Source organism: Theropithecus gelada, chromosome 12, assembly GCF_003255815.1.
Source record: "Theropithecus gelada isolate Dixy chromosome 12, Tgel_1.0, whole genome shotgun sequence".
In the NCBI taxonomy this organism is placed as follows: domain Eukaryota; kingdom Metazoa; phylum Chordata; class Mammalia; order Primates; family Cercopithecidae; genus Theropithecus; species Theropithecus gelada.
This window is the reverse complement of record NC_037680.1, coordinates 117,257,095-117,271,517: the sequence shown is the minus strand read 5'-3', so window position 1 is coordinate 117,271,517 and position 14,423 is coordinate 117,257,095. Positions and strand designations below refer to the sequence as shown.

The following is a 14,423-nucleotide window of genomic DNA, read 5'->3' as shown; positions in this document are numbered from 1 at the left end:
CCTGGCTCATTCCTACTCATGGTCTACATGAGAAACCAAGGCAACAGGGGAGTCAGGGTGTGGCTGAGGCCTTCTCAGGCTAAACGTGGCCGAGGTCAGGCCCTGTGACCCCCCGTGCACCCAGAGGCCTGCGAAGGTCAGGATATCAGCACCAAAGGGCCAGGAGGGCTGGAGGGACTGTCCTGTCCCCAGCTCTTGGCTCAGGTCTCCGTCTGCAATGCCATTTCTCCAGCTGACCTGACCCCCCACGCCCGGGCCCTCTACTCTGGAAATGCCACAAGCTTAGCTTTCACAGTGGATGCTGCCAAATCCCGCCCAGCCTTTGTGCCTCCTGGCCTTGGGCCTGGCTCCATGGGGCTCAGTGCCTCCCCGAGCCCGGCTGCAGGGCGCCCTCCACTTCCCCCACACCCCATGTGGTCCTGTGCTTGCTGCTGCTCTGCTGTGTGTTTGCTTCTGCTAGGAGACCCCTGGCACCACCCACTCCAGAGATGTCACAGCCCTACCTCCCGGGCCTTGGGGATACATGAGGCCTAGGCTGGTGGGTGAACTCCTCGTGGTGGAGGGGAAGGGCCTCCCTCATGAGGGTCCCATGTTCACCTCCTCCAGGATGGTCTCTGGGCCGATTTCCACGTTAGTGGGCTGAACAGTTAGTGCAGCCCGGCCCTACAGCTCAGGGGTGTGTGGTGTCCCAGGCTGACGGTGGGTGCGAGGGGTGGGAGGACAAGCGTGGGGGTCTGTACGGGGCACTGCTGGGTGACCATGCCAAGCCAGTGGACAGGGCGGGAAGATGCAGGGAGGACAGGCTCCCAGCCCTCAGGTGCGGGGGCTGCAGGGCGGCCTGGCAGTGGGACCTGGAGTGCAACTGAGGGAAAGCAAGAAGCCTGGTGCAGGGGGTGCAGGGGAGCTCCAGGGTGCCCAGGGCCATGCCACGCTGCTGCTGGGGAGGGCAGGCCTGGGGAGCAGGCGGGCAAGTGGGCGCCACTGCCAGCCCGGTCCCATCATAGGCAAGGGGTGGCAGGAAGGCCTTGCATGCGCTTGTCCTGGGCCGGGCAGGGCTGCTGTGCCTTGTTGGTGGTTTCTGTTTCTTGCCTTCTCTGGGCCCCACCTCTTACTTTTTCCCATCTTCATCTTTTTTCTCTCCCTCCTTCTGTCTGTCTGCCTGCCCTACCCCTCCTCCCCATAGACGTGTCCGACCTTGAGAACAATAACCTTAACCGTGGCGGGACGGTGAATGAAGCCCCTGACCCTCTCTCCACAGTGACCAATGCCCTGGTGGGTATGAGCCCCTCATCCTCGCTCTCAGCCCTGTCCAGCCGGGCAGCCTCCGTGTCCAGCCTCCACGAGCGCATCTTGTTTGCCCCGGGCAGCGAGGAGGCCATTGAAAGACTGAAGGTGAGGGCACCACTTGGGGCTTCGCTTCAGGGTGTCAGACTCTGGGAGTGGGGAGCTCGGAGGAATTAGAGGCACCTTGCCCTCCTGGGCACAGCCTATCCTCATAGGGCCATTGTGGAGCACCAGCAGGAGCCTCTGGCGTGTGGCCACCCAGGTGCCCTGTGTCCTGGCTCTAGACCACCCATAGCAGTCAAGGCAACCAGTTCACTCAGGGGTCCCCAGGCTGTGGGCTGCACAACACTCAGCTGCTGGACAGGAAATGCCCCTGCAGGACCCTAGACCTGGGTGTCTGGATGGCCTGTGCCCCCACCCATGCCACGCCTGGACCAGGGAAGCTCCAAGAATGAATGTCCAGGACTGAGACTCTTCCTGTCGAGTCTTTAATTGTGTGAGTGGGCGCTTGTTCAAGGACCAGTGAGGTGGATGGCATCTGTGGGTGGAGAGGAGTCTCGCCCCTCCCCACCCCACAGCACCCCCTCCACTGGTGACAGCCCCAGGTCACAGCAGCTTCCTGACTGGCGTCCTGTAGAGTTACACTCCCTGAGGAGGGTGGTGAGCGTGGTGCAGGCTCCTGAGCCCCTTCCAGGCCAACCTGTGTTCACACCTGCACGCCTGCCTGGGAATAGTCACCACCTCCAACCACTCCCAGGCACAGTGTGCTCCCTGGTGCCCAGCAACGGGCCAGGATCATTTTAGGTTTCCAGTCACACGCCCCTCAGTGAATGGCTGTGCAGGGGCAGGTGAGCCACACGCCTGGAGACTGAGGGGCTGAGGGGAAAAGGCAGAGGCCCCATCAAGGCCAGTGTGAGGAAGGGGATGGGGGCGAGGTTGGGCCTGTGACCCTGGAGCAGAGAGCCCTTCTGGGGTGTTGGGGTCCCATTGGGCTGTGGGTGGGAAGAAAAAGGAGAGACCAGGCTGATGCTGGGCAGTGTCCTGAAGAGGGGTGAGTACCTGGGCCTCTCGGCAGCAGCGAGGATGGCTGTGCTTTAGGAGCCGAGGCTCAGCATCTCCCAGGAGCATTTGCTTCTCTTTTCCTTCCAGATTTGTTTTGCATTTTCCCCATTCTCTTGAGCGTGTCTAAGGGAAAGACACACATTCTCTGAGCTTCACCTTGGTCTTCTGGACACCTCCTGTGCCTGGACGGGCCCAGGAACGTGGCTCTTGTGCTTTGATGCCCCTTCTCCTGGCACCCGTGTCTCCATGGTCCTCTCCCTTGGCCCCAGCCCCGGCAGCTCACTGTGCTCTGCCTCAATCCCCAGGAAACAGAGAAGATCATAGCTGAGCTCAACGAGACCTGGGAGGAGAAACTGCGGCGGACAGAAGCCATCCGGATGGAGAGGTGTGCATTGGGGAAACTGAGGCCCAGGGGGAGGGTTGCAGCCAGCAAGCCTGTAGCCTGGGCAGGATGAGCACTGAGCCCTGCCCTCCAGTGCTGGGCACCTGCACCCTGGGGTGGCCACATCCCAGCCCAGGGCAAACCTGTTTCCTCACGCCCAATAACCCCCACCTTGTATACTGCTGGCTGCTGGCCACCGGGGCCTGAGAGACCTGAGGCCTGATAGACCTGATCCCTGATCATGATGCGGAGGGGCCGGTCCCATCAGCAGATGCCCTAACACAGTGACCTGACCAGATGGGACACACATGGGCACCACCCAGGCCACGGTGGCCACAGGCCCACTGCCCACATTGGTCAGCCAGCGCTGAGGCCAGTACCGGAAGCCTTGTGGAGCTTGTGCTGACCTCATCTCTGTTCCCCCAGGGAAGCCCTGCTGGCCGAGATGGGTGTGGCCATGAGGGAGGATGGCGGCACCTTGGGCGTATTCTCTCCCAAAAAGGTAGGAGCTATCTCAGTTCTGTGGTACTGCCCTGATCTGACTAGGACCAGGTGAGGGGCTGTCTCAGGTAGAACCAGAGGGGACTTCTGGGAGTAGGGGGCACGGCAGGGCTCTGGCCCAGGCACTGGGGCTGTGAAGCCCACCCACAGTCACACTTTGCTTTTCGTGGAGAATTCAGTGCCCACATTCTCATGGTGGGGCGTCCTGGCGGCTTTGGGACGTCAGATGGGTCTCTTAGTGGCCTGGAGTGTGGACTGGGCTCCCCAGTGTCAGGGCAAGGCTGAGAAGCCAACGCCCAGGCTGGAGACTGAGACGTGAGGGGCCTGGACCTGCCCTGGAGCCTGTGCTGCTCACACAGCTGGGCGCCAGCTGCCTTCTTGGAACTCAGCTGGAGTCAGGTCTGACTGTTCCAGCGGGGACCCCTCTTCTTCCACCAGGCCAAGCCTAAGGAGTCTTTCAGCTGGGGGCCCTCAAATGGCACAGAACCCCTGGGCAGCTGCTTCAGAGTGTATACAACTCTTGTGCCCCCATCCAGCAGCCCAGGTGGGGCATGACACACACACTTGGGAAAAAGTCTTTCTTCTGGTTCTAGTCCCCAAACCCCACACACCCACCCCAAAGATGGCCAGGACATGGGGAGAGACACCTGTGTGTCCGTAGCTTGGGAGGGGCTGGGCAGGGCTGTGCTCCAGGCCAGGGGCCCCGCACATGCTGAGGTCCAGAGGCGGGAAGGGCCTGAGAAGAGCTGTAGGGAGATTCCAGTCCTGGGCAGGGCGGGGACAGGCAGTCCCCTAATGGGGCTTCACTACACACGTCTTCCAGACAGGCCTTTGGTTTGGTTTGGAATGGATTGTTCCCCGCACTGTTTCAGGCCCCATCCCCTTCTTGGAGGGGTAGGGTGGAACTCCAGGGGTGCAGCTTTATTGGTGGCCCTGGGTCTGGGCACTGCCCAGAAGTGGGACCACTGGAGACCCCGTTCTTGAGAAGTTCAGTGTTCTTGGGAGTCACGAGATGTTCGCAGGCCAGTGGGGTCCCAAGGCTGCAGCCCTTACTCAGCCCCAACGCCGTGGACACAGCCCTCCTGGCTGGACATCTTCCCCACTCGGGGGGCAGGGATGGCTGGGGATGGTCTGTCCCCTTCGTCCAGTGTGAAGGTCTCCACCTCTCTGCGTGGGGGTGCCTCAGGTGGCTCATCAAGGATCCTTTCACAACTGCTTCACTCCCCAGACCCCAGGGCTGAGCCTTCCATGGTCAGTGTCCTGATCCTTCTTGGTTCTTGGCTCCCACTGGCGAGCCCACAGTTTCTGGGCTGTCTGAGCTGGAATGGGGTCCTGGAATCCCATTTTACAGTCCAAAGCTGAGAACCCAGGACCCCATGGGACAAAGCCTGTGGTCTGCACATCTGGGGGCTCACCCCAGCCTCAGAGGGCCCCAGGGGCCTGACATGCTGAGAGCAGGGGCTCTCTGCCTTTCTGGAAGCCCAGCTTCTGCTGCAGTGCTGGGGCTGCTGTGCCAAGCCTGGGTGTACGCGGGTGGTCGGGTCCCACCAGCCTGCTGCTGTTGGTGGGCTGGGCCTACGGCTTGCGCTTTCTGTGTTCCTCATTTTCCTGGCTTGGAGTGACCAGCCTGGTAGGAGTATAGGGGCAGGGGCCCTGGAGGTGATCTGGTGCCTGGGGAGAGGTCGGAGCAGGGTGCGGCCAGCGTCGGGCTCCTGCCCCCTGCGGGAGAGATGATCCTCCTGTCTCCCTGCAGACACCACACCTCGTCAACCTGAACGAGGACCCGCTGATGTCCGAGTGCCTCCTCTACTACATCAAGGATGGGATCACCAGGTGAGAGGGGACCTAGCAGCCACTCCAGCCTGGCCAGGCCCTGGGATCTGGCAGAGGAAGGGTGGACTCCCCATTCCTGCTGCTGCAAAGGGGCCACTGAGTTTGGACTTCTCCAGCGACTGCTGATGTCTGCCCTGGCTGTTTCCCAAACAATCCTGACTGGGTGTCCCTGGAGGCCAGTGGGTGGCATCCCGGGTGTGCTGGGTCCCCGCTGCAGTTCTGATGGTGCCCCCACCCCGCAGAGTGGGCAGGGAGGATGGCGAGAGGCGGCAGGACATCGTTCTGAGTGGGCATTTCATCAAGGAGGAGCACTGTGTCTTCCGGAGCGACTCCAGGGGAGGCAGTGAAGGTATGGCCACCCTACCGTCCCCACCCGCACCCACGGCCCTGTGCTGTGATGATCAGGCCTGAAGAGGTCACCCTCTCCCAGCCTCCCCAGCTCTAAGTGGGTGGCGAGTCATACTTCTAGGCAGGATGTGTCTGTGTGTTTGTGTGTGGGGGGGGTGGGGTGGGGGGAGAAAGAGAGAGATTTGGAGAGACACATTTGGGGCCAGCCTTGAAGACAACTTCCATTAGGTTGGTGCTTGAGAAAATGCCTGGTGCCTTCTGTGGCCAGAGGTGGCTGCTGCCTTAGGGAGCTGAGCCTCCTTGAGGGCTGGAAGTGGGGGCACAGGTGGGCTGCTGGCCGGGAAGTGTGTTGGGGTCCAGGGTGGAGGATGTTCATGGCGGGAGGACAGTGAGCCATGAGGAGTGAGCCCAGATCCAGGGTGGAAAACTATTTCCAGACCTTGATTTCCTGTTGGCTGTGGGCGGCCATCTGTCCGTTTCCCCTGCTTGCCCAGTGATCTCCCTCCCGGAGATGACGTGGGGCTGTCCCCATTGCCTGGTGCTGCCCAACTCGGGGATGGGCCTGTGGTGTCGGTGTGCCATCACATGGCCCACAGCCTGGGCTAAGGGCATCTCCTGGCAGCATCCAGCCAGCCTCTGGCCTGCAGACCTGTGACTGACATCCACTGTCCAACTTGACCATCTCAGGATGATGGCTCTAAGTGGTGTTGGGACGGTTGGCTCTCTTGGAATTCTCTGACTGCAAGGTCCTGCCTGCCATCTCCTGTAGGGTGGCCCAGGCCCCATTACCTGGTGTTTTTATCCTTGTCTACCTGGAGAGCTGGACAGGGCCCTGGGTGATCAGGCCCAGCACAGCCTCTCAGCTTCAACGTGGGCACATGCATCCTCCTCCTGGGGGTCACTTTCTTCCTCTGTTGGGTGGGGTGAGACCCCTAGGCTCCTCTGAGGCCCAAATGAGTGTTGCCAATGGTCAGGGTCTGTGTAGCAGGGAGAAGAGAGGCCTGGAGGAGGCCATGCCCAGGGGCCAAGTAAGCCGAGCTGCTGTAGGTGACAGCCATTTATACTCCTCTTCTCTGCCCCTCCCACCTTTGCTGTAGCTGTGGTGACCTTGGAGCCCTGTGAGGGGGCAGACACCTACGTCAATGGCAAGAAAGTCACAGAGCCCAGCATCCTGCGGTCAGGTACGGCTGGGGACTCCAGGGGCCGGTCAGGTAGGCAGAGGCATGAGATGAGACCTCTGTTCCCATGTCCAAGCCACCACCTCCTGTGCACTGTGCAGGATGGCAGCTCTTAAGGGCTGCGGGGCAGGTAGGAGAGGGGGCTGCGGGTACCTGACCAGCTCACGTGCCTCCCCAGTCCCCCAGCTCTAGGAACACAGCACTACAGGCCCCATTCACACAACACAAGGACCCTGAGACACTGAGTCCATGCTGGAGGCTGAGTAAGGAGCAGGGTCTGCCTGCCTGGGAAGAAGCTCCTGCCTCCCGGCCCAGGACTGTGCCCTGTGGGGCTGGTCTGGGGGAGACAGGGCTTTGGACAGAGGCTTCCCAGAGCTGAGGTGTTGTGGAGCGTCAGCGGGGTGGGGGCTGCTCCAGCCTCTGAATGTAGCACCCCAGGTGGGGTTGGGCTCTGTTCCCAGACACTGCAGTGTCTGTGATATTCAAACATGTGCAGGCACACATGGTATAAAGTCCCTTCTTTAGAGAAGTCAGACAGGGGGCCCTCCGGAGTGGCGTGTGACTATCACCCAGGCAGTTAGGGTTCCACCAGAGAAACAGCAGCAGCCTGACGCACAGACGTGGCTGTGGACATGGTGTAGTGAGACAGGCTGTAGACTGAGATGTAGTGAGATACGTACAACTGTGTCTAGGTATAAAGAGATTTATTTCAAGGAATTGGCTTATCAGATGAGGAGGGCTGGTCAGGGAAGTCTGAAATCCATGGGCAGGTGGCAAGCTGGGAACTCGGCGGGAGTGGACTCCATCCGCTGGGTTTCTTCTTCCTCAGAGGAAGCCCCAGTTTGCTCTTAGGTCTTCACCTGCTTGGACGAGGCCCACCCCACCGTTGGGCGCCTCCTTGACTTCCATCAGCCGCTTGCAGGTGTGGAGCACGTGTGCAGAAACCTCCACAAACACCCGGGGAGGGCGTGGCTGAATCACTGGGTGCTGTGGCCTGGCCAGGCTGAGATAAAAGTGACCATTGGCTTGGAACAGGGGAGACCCTTTCCCGACCCTGTCTTGGGGGAAAGCAGAGGGATGAGGAGGAGCAGGTGACACCCAGGGGCCCCACTTCTAGCCCATCTGCCCACCCCTGAAGGCTTTCAGGGGAGTCCCCGGGACTCAGGAATCCCGCCTTTGGGGTCCCTGGGCAGGAGGGCAGGACACGCTGAATGTCCTGAATTCGTGGGGTAGCCTTGTCATGGGGAGTCGGTGTGGCTAAGCCTGGGCAACAGCAGGTCAGACGGACAGACAGACAGCTGTGCCGATTCTCCCTACTTATTTCGGAGTTGGCCCTGGTGCCTGTGGGGCTCAGGGCGGGACCTAAGCTAAGAGAGGCCTTAGCTTGGTGTTTCCCTCCCAGTGTCCAAGGTGGGTTGCACACGGCCTGTGGACAGGGAGGACAGAGGAAGTAGCCAGCTGAGAGCGGCCAACAGGGAGGCGCTGAGGGAGGACAGACCTGCAGGCACAGTCCACCTGGGTGGGAAGCAGGGCAGAGCCAGCTCTGTGGAGCCCCAAGACAGAGCTACAGCTCCCAGGGAAAGTCAGAGGGAAACTAGGCCATCCAAAGAGAGCCCCTGCACACAGGGCTGTCCCAAGACAGTGAGTGCTGCCCTGGAGGGCCCTGCAGATGAGGCAGCCCTGAGTGGGGTCCAGTCAGGTGCCGGGGTAGGAGGGGCTGGACTGATGCCCACACCTTGGAGGCCCTGATGCTGAGGCTCTGCAGCCACCTGTGCCTGCTAGCTGCCACCCCTGCTTCCTTCTTGTGGTCTCTTGACTCCGGACCCTGAACCCCGGCCCTGGGCACAGGGGACCTGCCCCAGCCCTGCTTCCAGTCTAGTGGGGAAGACAGATAGAAGGGAAGGGTCCTGCGCCCTGCAACAGTGCCCTGGGGGGGACCCAAGCCCAGCCCTGGGGGGCACCAGCCCGAGACTGGATGTGAGAGGGAGGGTCCTGGCTGTGTGCACGGGGGCTTGGGGGCAGGAGGCAAGTGCAAGGCTGGCCTGGGGAGGGGCGGGGACACTGGAGTACAGCAGAGGCCCCACATCTGTGGTTTGCACATGTCACTGGCTGCTGAGTAGAGAGCAGCCAAGGGTGGATTTATGGGGAGAGTGAGGAGACACATTCAGGTCCCAGCAAGGGCTGGAGAAGGAGTGGCTGGGAGCTGCGGATGGTGGGGTGCCTGCACCCATTCCTCCTTCTCCTCACGTCTCCCCGCTTGAGACTATCAGAGACCTGAAGGTCCCTCAAGGCCACCTGTCCTTTGGTCCCCCAGGAAACCGCATCATCATGGGTAAGAGCCACGTGTTCCGGTTCAACCACCCCGAGCAGGCCCGGCAGGAGCGTGAGCGCACGCCCTGTGCGGAGACGCCAGCTGAGCCTGTGGACTGGGCCTTTGCCCAGCGTGAGCTGCTGGAGAAGCAGGGCATCGACATGAAGCAGGAGATGGAACAGAGGTGAGGCGGAGGACACCCCCGTCTGCCTGCTGCCACTCCTGCCCTCCCGCGCTCACCCCAACGCCCCATTGCAGGCTCCAGGAGCTGGAGGACCAGTACCGCCGCGAGCGGGAGGAGGCCACTTACCTGCTGGAGCAGCAGCGGCTGGTGAGTGACGGGGCCCTGCCCTCCCTGCGAGCCGCCACCTACGCCAGAGGATGCCTGTCCTCCCATGCCCCCACTTCCTGCTTGCCTGGCCCCATCTCTTGCATCCGAACAGTGGGATGTGGTGAGGCCCACTGTCCAGGCACAGTGCGAGAGGCCCAGGCAGGTAGGGCCGTAGTGGAGTCACAGGCCTTCTTTCTGCAGGACTACGAGAGCAAGCTGGAGGCTCTGCAGAAGCAGATGGACTCCAGGTACTACCCGGAGGTGAACGAGGAGGAGGAGGAGCCTGAGGATGAAGGTGAGGGGTCACTGGGCCAGCACCTGCTGTGTCAGGAGGGTCTCAGCATGGAGGTGGGCAGCCCTGGGCCCCTCCCTGGAGGTCACTGGTCAGCACTTTTGCACTGGGGTCTGGACCTGTCTCTTTAGGGGAGACCCCCTTGCCCTGGAAGCCCCGTGGAAGCAGGATTTGGGGAGCAGAGAGACTGTGCCACAGCTAGCAAGCAGCTCTGCACACTCACACACTTGCGTGTGTACACACAGGCACATATTCACATGCACACACATACACACGTGTGCACACACATGTTGCCTCTGACAGGAGTGTCTGGATGTTGATGGGGAATGGGGAATGAGGCTGGTAGGGGCTCACCATGCTTATAGGCGTCCACTCTTCCCGTCCTGCTGACCACAAGGCTCGTGGGGTCCCCGAGGAAGAGTCCACTGTGCACATCACCTCAGGATTCCCTTAGTGAGCATGCGCTCAGGGGGCCAACCTGGCTGACCTCCTGCAGCTGTGGGCAGCGGTGGCCCACATGCAGGTGGGGAGGGGTTTGTGCCCATCTCGGCCTCTGGCCAGCTGGTCGGCAGCTTTGTGCTGGCATGACCTTGGCCTCTTCCCTTGTTTGGCTTCATTTACCCAGCGAGGCTCCCTCCCACTGCAAAGCTCAGGCGCGCCCGATTGGGGGCAGCCAAAGGCACGTAGTGCTGTGTTGGGAGGAGAGGTGGGGCCTCAGCACAAGGACAAGTCCCTCCTTGTGTCCCTGCTTGTCGTTCTCTCAAGGGCCCAGTGGACAGACAGGGCATGGGCAGGGAGAGGGTGTACGGGCCAGCATCACCTGGGAGGACCTGGCTTGCCCTCCTGCCTCCTCTCCTGTGGGTCCTGCTCCCCACTGCTGGCCCCGGATGGCATGTGGCTGTCATTGACAGTGTTGCTCCTCAGCCACTCTCATCTTCAGCCTGACTCACAAGGCTGCTCATGGCGGCCTCTCCTTTGGGGCACGCAGAGCTTTTCATGTTCCCCACCGTGACAGAGCTCTCTGCCGGTTTCCTCTTTCTGTGTACCCAAATTGTCAGTGTGAAACGGCGGGGCCAAGCACAGAGCTCTCCCAGCCCAGGCCCAGAGTGGGAGGAAGCCTGGGGAGAGAGGGAGGGGCCCGTTCACCTCCGGCCTGAGTGACTACAGGGGGAGTAACCTTCCGGCCTTCCATCTTTTTACCTGATGACCACCCGGCCGTGATGTACACGGAGCACAGGGCCAGCTTAGGCAGCCCTGTGGAGTGGCTGACCGGACGGACCTTCCAGAGGGCGGGACACGGTGGGCAGGGTCGTGGCCTTCCTGCGATGACCACCTGTGACCTCTCCCCACAGTCCAGTGGACGGAGCGGGAGTGTGAGCTGGCACTCTGGGCCTTCCGGAAGTGGAAGTGGTACCAGTTCACGTCTCTGCGGGACCTGCTGTGGGGCAACGCCATCTTCCTCAAGGAGGCCAATGCCATCAGCGTGGAGCTGAAAAAGAAGGTGGGCTGCCCACTGGCTGCACCGTTTCCTGTTGGAGAGAGTGCGTCACCTCACTCATGACGGGGACAGCTGCTTGGGACTCAGCGCTCGGCTGTCTGCCAGCCCTGGGGGTGGCGTAGCAGCCCTGCCTGACCTGGGCCCCCAAGAAGGGTGGGCGGTGAGGGAGCCCAGGACTGGCCCGGTGGGAATTGGCTGCCCTGCTCACGGGAAACGGAGGCCGGGTGGACAGGCAGAAAGCAGGTGGTCCCCTCTGGCGGCTGTCTGGAAGGTTCCAGTGAACCACTGTGGGGCAGGCAGCTGAAATCTCCAGAAGGTGGGAAGGACACCTTTCTGGGGACCTGGCGCCCTGTCCCCCAAGGAGCTGATGAGTGGTCATCTTCCCCCATCACAGGTACAATTCCAGTTTGTCCTCCTGACGGACACACTCTACTCCCCTCTGCCACCCGACCTGCTGCCCCCAGAGGCCGCCAAAGACCGAGAGACGCGGCCCTTCCCCCGCACTATTGTGGCCGTGGAGGTCCAGGACCAGAAGAACGGGGCCACCCACTACTGGACGCTGGAGAAGCTCAGGTGTGGCTGGAGGGCTGCTGGGTGGACGGTGGGAGGGTCCTCCTGGGCAGGGCTGAGGCCACAGGAGCGGTGGTGGGCACAGGCTTCGCGGCGAGTACCTGCAGACACCGCTTTTCCTCCTGTTCCAATTTTTTTAAAATCAGAAGAAAAATGCGGATAGAGTCCAGCCTTGTAGAATCCTCATTCTCTTACTACCAATGCAGCAATCGTACATAAACATAGATTTGGGCGTTTTCTTTCGGAGGAAAGGACAGATAAGGGGAATGCTCCGTAGGCCCACAGGGATCCGGATGGTGCAGTGGAGGGGAGGGCAGGCTGTGGCACCGACAGAACAGGCTGGCGGAGCACCCAGAGCGGGTACAGCAGGGCCTGAAGGGTGGCTCCCCAGAGGGGCTGGGAGAGGTGGTGGGGGGCGGAAGGAATGTCCCCTTGCTCCTCCATTCAGGAAGCTGCCAGGAGGTGGATGCCTTAGCTGAGCCCAGTGGAAGGTGGAGGAGGAGCTAAGGTGGGGGTGGCGAGGAGGAAGCCTGGGCTGTGCCCCTTTGTGCCCAATGTGAGCTCCTGTCCTTCCTAGAGCTTGGCCTCTGCTGTCCCCACATGCTCACTCTGATTTGTCTTGAGCCTTAATTTTTTTTTTTCTTTAAGTGACAAGGCCTTGCTCTGTTGCTCAGGCTGGAGTGCAGTGGTGTGATCACAGCTCGCTGCAGCTCGAACTCCTGGGCACAAGTGATTGTTCCACCTCAGCCTCCCAAGTAGCTGGGACCACAGGTGTGGAGTGCACCATGGCACCCAGCTAATTTTTGATTTCTTTTGTAGTAGAAATGAGGTCTCGCTCTGTTGCGCAGGCTGACCTCTAACTCCTGGCCTCAACCAATCCTTGCACCTTGACCTCCGAAAGTACTAGCATTATAGGTGTGAGCCACTGCACCCAGCCAGGCTTTAAGTTATGGGGGTGACTGAGTCACCCTGTGAGGTCAGCATCAACAGTGGAGGAGTTGAATGTCACTCACAGGCCCCTGGAAAGCAGAGCATGACATGCCCCGCCCTGCAGGGCTACACGGGGAGGCACCAGGGCCCATCGGGAGGCAGAAAAGAGTGGGAGAAGGCCCAGGTGACAGCCTGGGGTTGTGGGAAAGGCCAGGCAGGGCAAGGAGACTGCTTAGGCTTGGCTAGTTTGAATAATTCTGCAGAGCTCTGTCTGTCCCTAGTTGTCAGGTACCTGACCCTGGGTGATTTAGGCCAGGGGGAATATTGGTCTGGTGTGTGAAAAAGTTAGAGAAGGGAGGTGGCTGGGGTACAGACTTGGGATTGGTTGGTTTGTGTAGGAAAGGCAGGGGTGATGGCAAGTTGCTGACTGTCTCTAGGAAGTAGCAGGACCTGGGCAGCTCTCCCCAGCCTGCAGTGCCCCCCAAGGATATCAAAACATCACAAGTACAGAAAATAAAAATATGATTAATGTACTCATGCACACATACACATTCATGCAAACACACACACACTAATAAGCATTCATGAAGACGTGCACATATATGCAGCGTACACTCCCACAGTCACGCTCCTCATTCTTCTCCCCTGTTCTCCCAGGTTACGTGGCTTTTGGAAGGACGGGCAGCCACTGTTGATGTGGTTTCTCTTATACCTGAGACCTAGGGGCACAATGATTGCTTTTCTTTCCTTCCACAACATTTGAGGGGAGTGCTCCCGCAATAATAATAATTTTTAGGCTATTTTCTCTGTCTTCTGTGTCCCTACCTCCAGTTTGCCCTTTATTCCTTGAGCTCTTGGGCCTCTGTGGCCTGATCCCCCTTTCTGAGCTTCACTTGGCTTCTCTTCTTGCCTCTCTGCTGACTTTCCAGCAGCCCAGTGCTGCCAGCACCTCGAGCCCCCCACTGCTGGTTCCCCGGCCCACCCCTTGGTGGGAGTTTGGAAGGAGCCGTTGGCGACCTTGCATGCTTAGCTGAGTGTGTTACCTGTGGCTGACCAGCTCCAAGGGTCACAGAGGGGTCTGTCTAGCAAGCCCCCTGAACCTTGATGACCCTGAGCTGGATGTTGTGGCTGGAGCTGGGCTGAGTTCATTGTCCCCAGGAGATAAAGGTGTGTAGTGCCAGCTACTGAGTGCTGGGCCTGGGTCCACATTGACCCCTGCCGTCCCTGCAGGCAGCGCCTGGACCTGATGCGGGAGATGTACGACCGCGCTGCAGAGGTGCCCTCCAGTGTCATCGAGGACTGTGACAACGTGGTGACCGGCGGAGACCCCTTCTATGACCGCTTCCCCTGGTTCCGGCTGGTGGGCAGGTGGGCACCTCCTCCCTTCCTTGGCAGAGAGAGAGACTGAGAGAGAGAGAGAGAGAGAGAGACTGAGAGAGAGAGATGGCAGTGGGGGTAGGAGTGGGCCCTGGCCTGACACAAGGAGCGGCCCTGACAGGTGCTTTTCCAGCCCCAGACTTCCAGCCCTGTCCTCCCTGGCCTGAGGTTCCTCCCAGCCATTCCTCTCCACACACCACAGGACCTATTATTTCAGGGGACGTGGGATGGGGTCTTGGCACTGCCACCCAAATCCACTACAGGGCTGTAGCCGCCAGAACCCATGCATCTGTGTGTGAATATGTGAGGCTCCCAAGCAAACTCTCCGGGTCACCTGGTGGCCCTGAGGGTGGGAACATGGAGGCAGGGCTGTGTCACCCAAGCCTTAGAGACGACTGCCTCCTTCCCTGGTCTCCCAGTCTGGGGTCTGCACCCAGCCCCCTTCACCCCATGGGACTGTGGCATTCTGAGGCCTCAAAGTGGCCAAACTCTCGAGGTCCTCATATGGCCTCAGCCACTCCCAGCC

General features: G+C 60.5%; 1 protein-coding gene across 1 annotated transcript in view; it reads left to right on the top strand.

Moving 5' to 3' along the window:
* The window catches only part of KIF1A (kinesin family member 1A), a 106,692-nt gene that overhangs the window by 49,090 nt on the left and 43,179 nt on the right, over positions 1-14,423 (top strand). The window contains exons 16-27 of the mRNA XM_025404211.1: positions 1,259-1,392; positions 2,652-2,731; positions 3,155-3,230; positions 4,983-5,062; positions 5,305-5,411; positions 6,508-6,591; positions 8,903-9,083; positions 9,158-9,230; positions 9,432-9,525; positions 10,875-11,023; positions 11,415-11,593; positions 13,751-13,888. Of these exons, the coding sequence (XP_025259996.1) occupies positions 1,259-1,392; positions 2,652-2,731; positions 3,155-3,230; positions 4,983-5,062; positions 5,305-5,411; positions 6,508-6,591; positions 8,903-9,083; positions 9,158-9,230; positions 9,432-9,525; positions 10,875-11,023; positions 11,415-11,593; positions 13,751-13,888 (1,375 nt within the window). The remainder of the gene's footprint in view (positions 1-1,258; positions 1,393-2,651; positions 2,732-3,154; positions 3,231-4,982; positions 5,063-5,304; positions 5,412-6,507; positions 6,592-8,902; positions 9,084-9,157; positions 9,231-9,431; positions 9,526-10,874; positions 11,024-11,414; positions 11,594-13,750; positions 13,889-14,423) is intronic.